Source organism: Gobio gobio (assembly GCF_949357685.1).
Source record: "Gobio gobio genome assembly, chromosome: 7".
NCBI lineage: Eukaryota > Metazoa > Chordata > Actinopteri > Cypriniformes > Gobionidae > Gobio > Gobio gobio.
The window spans coordinates 50241689-50248244 of NC_137103.1; the positions used below are offsets into that span (position 1 = coordinate 50241689).

At 39.5% G+C, this 6556-nt stretch overlaps 1 protein-coding gene across 1 annotated transcript; it reads right to left on the bottom strand.

Moving 5' to 3' along the window:
* Positions 1–2374: 2374 nt before the first annotated feature.
* Positions 2375–5596, bottom strand: LOC307129346 (UDP-glucuronosyltransferase 2A3-like). The gene is made up of 2 exons (XM_079821674.1): positions 5483–5596; positions 2375–4900 (listed from the first exon to the last, which is right to left on the bottom strand). Exons 1-2 carry the CDS (start codon positions 5487–5489, stop codon positions 3300–3302), a joined length of 1608 nt encoding a protein of 535 aa, XP_079677800.1. The 5' UTR covers positions 5490–5596; the 3' UTR covers positions 2375–3299.
* Between the last annotated feature and the right edge of the window lie 960 nt (positions 5597–6556).

Genomic DNA, 6556 nt, shown 5'->3' on the forward strand with positions numbered 1-6556 from the left:
TTTTACTCACCCTGGATGAGTCCAGTTCTTTAAGAGTGGGGAAGGGTGTGACGATGATTCTTCCAGCAGTCCAGACCATCCGCTGTAGTCTTCTAAGGTCTGATTTGGTACCTGAACTGAACCAGACAGTTATGGAAGTGCAGAGGGTACACAGAAGCAGAAGCAGCTCCTCTGGCAGGTTAAACTTCCTCAGCTGGCAAAGGAAGTGTACAACTTCTGCTGGGCCTTTTTAGCCACTTTGGCCACTTATCCTGAGGCAGATAAGTGTGGTGTCTTCTGTGAACTTCAGGAGCTTGATAGAAGGGTCAAGTTGTTGGTGTACAGAGAGAAGAGCAGTGGAGAGAGCAGGACATGCGTGTCATGGTTTGAATCAGAGGGGGGTGGGAAATAGCTGTAATTACTTGCTGCCTTCAATGTGCTTATGTATCCATATTCTGACAGAGGAATACTCTACTCGAGCATACATTGATTACCGTGATTTAAAAGACATGTTTACAAAAGCTCTAGGACTGAACATAAACAAATGCACGCCGTGCAGCAACTTTGTTTCACTGCAGAACAAATGGGTGGAGCTTACGTCTAGCTCCTCCTCGCTAGATGTCCAGCGAGGAAGAGTGAATGTAATTTGGGCCTAATGGGTGGAGAAAGAATATGCAACCACACCCTAATCATATTCATAACTCTATCCCTCCACCCCATTAAACGTCCAGAGAGGTGGAGAGAGAGAGAGAGTGAGAGAGAGAGCAGTGGTGGTTCTAGACCACAGCAACTAGGGGAGCCAGGCAGGGGCCACTTGTGCTTTTATCTTAACCAGTAGTTAAATAGGTAGTTCACCTAAAAATGAAAATTCTATCACCATTTACTCACCCCCATGTCGTTCCAAATATGACATTCCATCTGTAATATGATCATGCATGCTCAATTTAAGTAAAACTAAACCATTTATTTTACATGTTTTGTAGCCTACCTGCTCTCTGTTAGCCTAAGTTAGCATAGGCATAAAAACAAACATCTAATACTCTATAAGCAACACTGGACAATTGGATAAAATTATATTATTTCTCGCTATATGTGAACAAGACCCAGATTTTTAAGATTTCTCGGGTATGCCTATCTCTATGGTGAAACACGTCTCTGTCATAGTCGCACATGAACAGTTCTTTCATTGCGTTGGTCATAACTTATCCTTGGCTGCATCTTCCTAATTCGGAATATGATCAAAGATTACACATGTGGACGTGTTCAGAGAAATTAGCCATTGAAAGAATATATTTTAACTACCAGTATGTTTAAATGAACAAAATGACTGAATGGAAATGCAAAGTCGTCAAGTCAGTAAAATTAATCTACAGTATCACTGCTGCATATGCGTGAAGTTACACACAACACAACGTGTATAAAGAGAGCTTATTTTATCTATAATCAAGTGCGTAGCAACCATTATAGCCCGCGTTTTACAACTATTTGAGCGAATGCAGACTGAGTGACTAATCATTCATAAACAACGCGACAGCCTCCTCATTGCTTCTCTGCATTGGTTATTGGTTATGACACAATACTCTTTTCATCACATACCGCCACAGCAAAAACTGCACATTGCAAACCAGTTTCAGAAAATAGTTTGGTGCGATATGAGTCCAAATTTAGGGGGACCAGAGGGGGGGGGGGGGGGGGGGGGTTGTCAAGCTTGTTGACACGGGGGCACTGAAAGAGACAGAGAAGTAGCTGCTGGACCCTTGGACTGTCATGGTAATCTGTGGTGTGCACAGCCCCTGCACCTTTGAAAGTGAAAGTGCCCTTTTCGATCACACCACAAGAACGCGATTCTTACAGAGGGGGAGAAAATACAGCTCTGGGGTAACCTCTATATGGCCCTGACAAGTAGTGCAAATGACTCTGGGATCATCTGGGCCGCACCAAAGGGTTGCAAGACACTCTAAAGTGGCCTCTGTGGACATGATTGGAAGAGTTCTAGTTGGCCTGGTGTTGCCCTTTGTCTATGAGATCCCTTAATCATATTATGTAGGCAGGTTTATAATCAATGAGATCCCAAATGTGAGGTTAGGGGGGTTTGGGGGGCATGGCCCCTCGAGAAAATTTTGATTTCTATTATCTACATATGTGCATTTTAAAATGTTCTGAACGCCAAAAATGCAGATAACAATAGCTTGAAAACCATGTCAGTGTGCAGATATGACTGATAAAGTTTTTCCATTTTTGTCAGTGAAGAAAGTAAACATGTGTTTAACTGATATTTATAGCCTATGTTTTATGAATCATTTTTGTAGACATGTTAATTTACTGAAGTCTAACAGGAAAGCTAGGTAGCCTAACTAAATGTATCAAATTAATTCACAATATGCACACATTCATTACTAATCTTATGCCCAATACAGGCTGAAAAAATTTAGCTTTTTTATTTACTGAGAGCTTGGAATTATAAAATTTACAGTATGCACACATTTAATACTAATTTTACTTTGTTAATATTTCTTGTTTGTTAATTAAATTATAAATGACATTACATAGGCCTATTTCAAATCAAAATGGCAAAATTAGACAAAAGTTTATTAATTTGCCTGAATATTTGTGTCATTTGTTTAACATTTCTGACTTAAAGAAGCACTTGGCAAATATGAAAGTTTAGTTTAGCTACTTCTCATCTCACTTGACGTCGAGTCCTGCTGCTAAAATTCGCGCTCAGCCTCAGTAGCCTCTGTGTGAGCATAAAGCCTGCCTACTCTGATTTGATTGGTTTTCTCACATATTTTGACATTGACGAGCGGTGACAGACCAATGAGGCTCAGATCAACGCACACATCTCTGCTTCTGACGTTTGCTCTGTTCGACGCCGCTGCGGATTGAAGAACACGCTGATTAACGCAGATTAAAAGACGGGACGAAGCCGAAGCCTCCCGCCAGTTTCATATGTTTGAAAGGTTAATCACACATTTTTGTAGGGGGGCTGGACAGAAGTTTAGGGGGGGCTGAAGCCCCCCTAAAAAGGGCCTAGTGACACCCATGATGACCAATGGCAACATTTTTCACAATCACAACAGAAAATCTAAATACTGCTAGCAGAAAGGAAGCGCGATATAAACTAACCATACTAGAACTCAACACAGCATGACAGCAGCTTCACATACCGATGGCAAGCAAGTCTTTCAATTCGGTAGAAAAATCGTTCCTCTTCATAACATAAGGATCACGTCCGTGTTGTGATTTTCAGTTTATTCTCCCATCATTAGCTGAGATAGATCATTTAATTGTATTTTCAAAAAGGGAAGACCTCATCCTCATTACTGTAGCTTGTTTTTTGTTTTTCTCATGCATATTCTGCAGCAGAAATACTTGATAACCATATATACGATCAGGATTATGAGTGACACAGCAGAAAGCAGGAATAGTATGACATCGACAGAGTGATAAGAGTACCAGGGCATTTTGTGAGACTCTGTTTGCAAGTGAGCGGCACCTTTGTGCCTCATAACAAACTCAATCCAGAAGATGGCGTTGTCCAGAGGCTTCACTGGGACGTCCTTGTGAAGCCTTGAGAGCCTCTGCATGTTCTCCCGATAAGAGGGCTCATAAAGAACCTCTTTAACAGTTTTAAGAAAGGAATCCTTATCGACTGTGGCAAAGTCTACATTCTTGGCTACACCTTTTACTCTCATTTTTATAAGATTACTAGGCTGGTCAAAAATCAGCCCAAATCCAATGAGTGGCACCCCGTGGTAGATGGCTTCCTGAATTCCATTGGTTCCTCCATGTGCCACAAAGGCTCTGGTCTTAGGATGACCCAGAAGATCATTCTGAGGCATCCAGTCCATCATCAAGGTGTTGTTCCCTAGTGCAGATGGTCTCTTTCCTTTGTAGCTCCAGATGATCTTCTGTGGAAGTTCTGCAAAAGCTTCAGCAATTGCCTCTGCCACATCAACTGGAAGCTGACCAAAGAGGGTGCCCAGAGACATGATGACGACACCATGCTCACCAGAGCTCTGCACAAAGTCCTCCAGGTCTTGTGGAAGAGGCTTTGACGGCTTGCAATGAAAACCTCCCATATAGACGATGTTTGGCATAGTGGGACGTGGGAATTCAAAAACAAAATCAGCTCTATGGAGCCACAGATCAGCACCCTGAACTAAAGAGAAGTAGGATGTTCCTGGGCCAATGAACCGTTCACAAAGTGCATCATACGTTGGAGTAATCATGATAGCTAGCTGTATTTCTGGTATGATGTACAGCACAACATTCTTCACTCTTTCCAAGAAACTCATGCGGTCTGATAACTCCAGCATTGAAACAGGAACATAAGAAAGTGGTGAAGGAGCTATTACAAAATGAGCCTCACTGTAAACTGTCCAACGGACATTGTAGACAATGGGCAGTTTGAGATAATGACCCAAGAGAACACCTCCAAACATGGCTGGATCTGTTAGAATCAAATCATATTTGGCATCTTTCAAGGTCTGCATTAGCTGCTGGTCTTCAAACATGGTGATTATCATCTTGCTTTCTACTTCAAGCATCCCTAAATAACCTTTCCACATAATCATCTCCAGCTTCAGACGAGCCCAGATCGAATCCTCCCTTATAATTCCCAGAACTCTGGATGCATATGTCTCAAGGAGTTCTTCACTAAATCCTCCTTCGGTCTTGAGATTGATGGATGTGTAGTGAGGTGAGAATTCTTTGATGTACAAGCTGTCTGCCATCCGAATGGCTGTAACATTGTGACCTTTGGCATGAAGTGCTTCAACCAAGATGTTCATGTTGACCCAGTGACTGCCACCCACAGGAAAGACAAGAACCTTCCCGCTCCGAACAACTGGGACAGTCGTCAGAAGGAGGGTTAGCATGATTGGCCCAAGCACCAGAAAAACCTGTCCATTCTCAGTACCTATCGCAAAGGAGGTTGAAAAAAGATACAATTCCAAATTAAGTAATTATGTTTACTGTGTTAAAGGGATAGTTCACCCAAAAATGAAAATTCTGCCATCATTTACTCACCATTGTAGGGAAAAAAATACTATGGTAGTCAATGGTTGCTCTATCTGCTTGGTTACAAACATTCTTCAAAATATCTTCTTTTGTGTTCAGCAGAACAAAGAAACTCATACAGGTTAGGAACAACTTGAGGGTGAGTAAATGATGACAGAATTTTCATTTTTGGGTGAACTATCCCTTTAAGATACAGTAGCATATGGTTAAGATCCAGTATCTCATTCTTGTTTTCTTACTTTAATAAAATAAACAATATACATTGAAACTGCATCTATAGAGGGAATATATGTAGAGGCAAATTTCAGCATATAAAAATATGAAATTATTTGCATTAACTAAAAAAAAACAGCATTATTGACAGCCCAAATGTATACAGGACCCATATTTATTTGATTAGGGAAACATTCAAATATTACAGAGCAATATAAACATGAATCACAATAAAAGAGACTCTTTTCAAGAGGAAAAAAATTCTCACCCGTCATCGTGTATAATGGAAAATCTACCAGGTTTACTTTTGTTGAATGGACTGCAAGTCATCCAACTACAAGCACAGCCTTTGTCCTTGCTATGCATGCCAACATCTCTATATGAGTGAAAGTTCATTTAAACAAACTTTAAAAGGCAAGGGGCATTTACCTTCAAAGATCTAGTTAATTAGTTACTATTCAACAGGGGCAGGTTGCACCAACTATTAAGGCTGGACGTAAAATCCGTTTTAAGTCCTGTGTAGAACTAATACCTGTTGCACCATCTGGGCATAGCGCATGTCTAATGCCCTGTCCAAATATGCAAATTAGATCCAGTGTATATAGATACATTGCATTGAATGGGACTACCCATTTATGGCCATTTTATCCACATATTGCATAAAGTAAAATGGTATATCAATTTATTCAGTTATATCTTTCATAACATCGTTAAGAATCATCTTTATACAAAGTCAGTTTTTTTTTAATCCCATTATTTTTGCCTATACATGTCATGTCATTTCATGTAATTTTGTTTTTTAATAAATCCTGGCGTCCACTACCGTGGACATAGCACAACATGTGAATAAAATATATTTTTTCAAAAATGTTTTCCCTATTTGTTTCTGATGCTCTAAACAATGTAATGAGATTAAAAAAATACTAAATTCAAAAAACTTTTTTTTCTGGAGGTTATATTCACACAAGCCAATCAAAAAGCACAATTAATTGCTAACACATACTAATGTTTGTAGTACTAGTGTGATATTCTGCTATTCCAAATCAGCAACTGAAACAGAACTACAAAAATTGCACTACATAGGGAATAAGGAGACATTTCAGGCCCTGCTAGTAGCTCTATTGTTGAAAACACTTGAAAACAATTGCCAAATTAAATTATTTCACATTTTGTTTTAAACACGATTTGGGGGAAAAAAGAATACACCTGAATATATATATATTTTTTTTGTAAATTGTTTTCATGTTAGTAGTAGTGTGCATATAGCACTGGTAAAAATGTCAAATTAAATTATTTAAAATTAATTTCCAATGTTCCGTTAATAATGATCATGTGTGATATA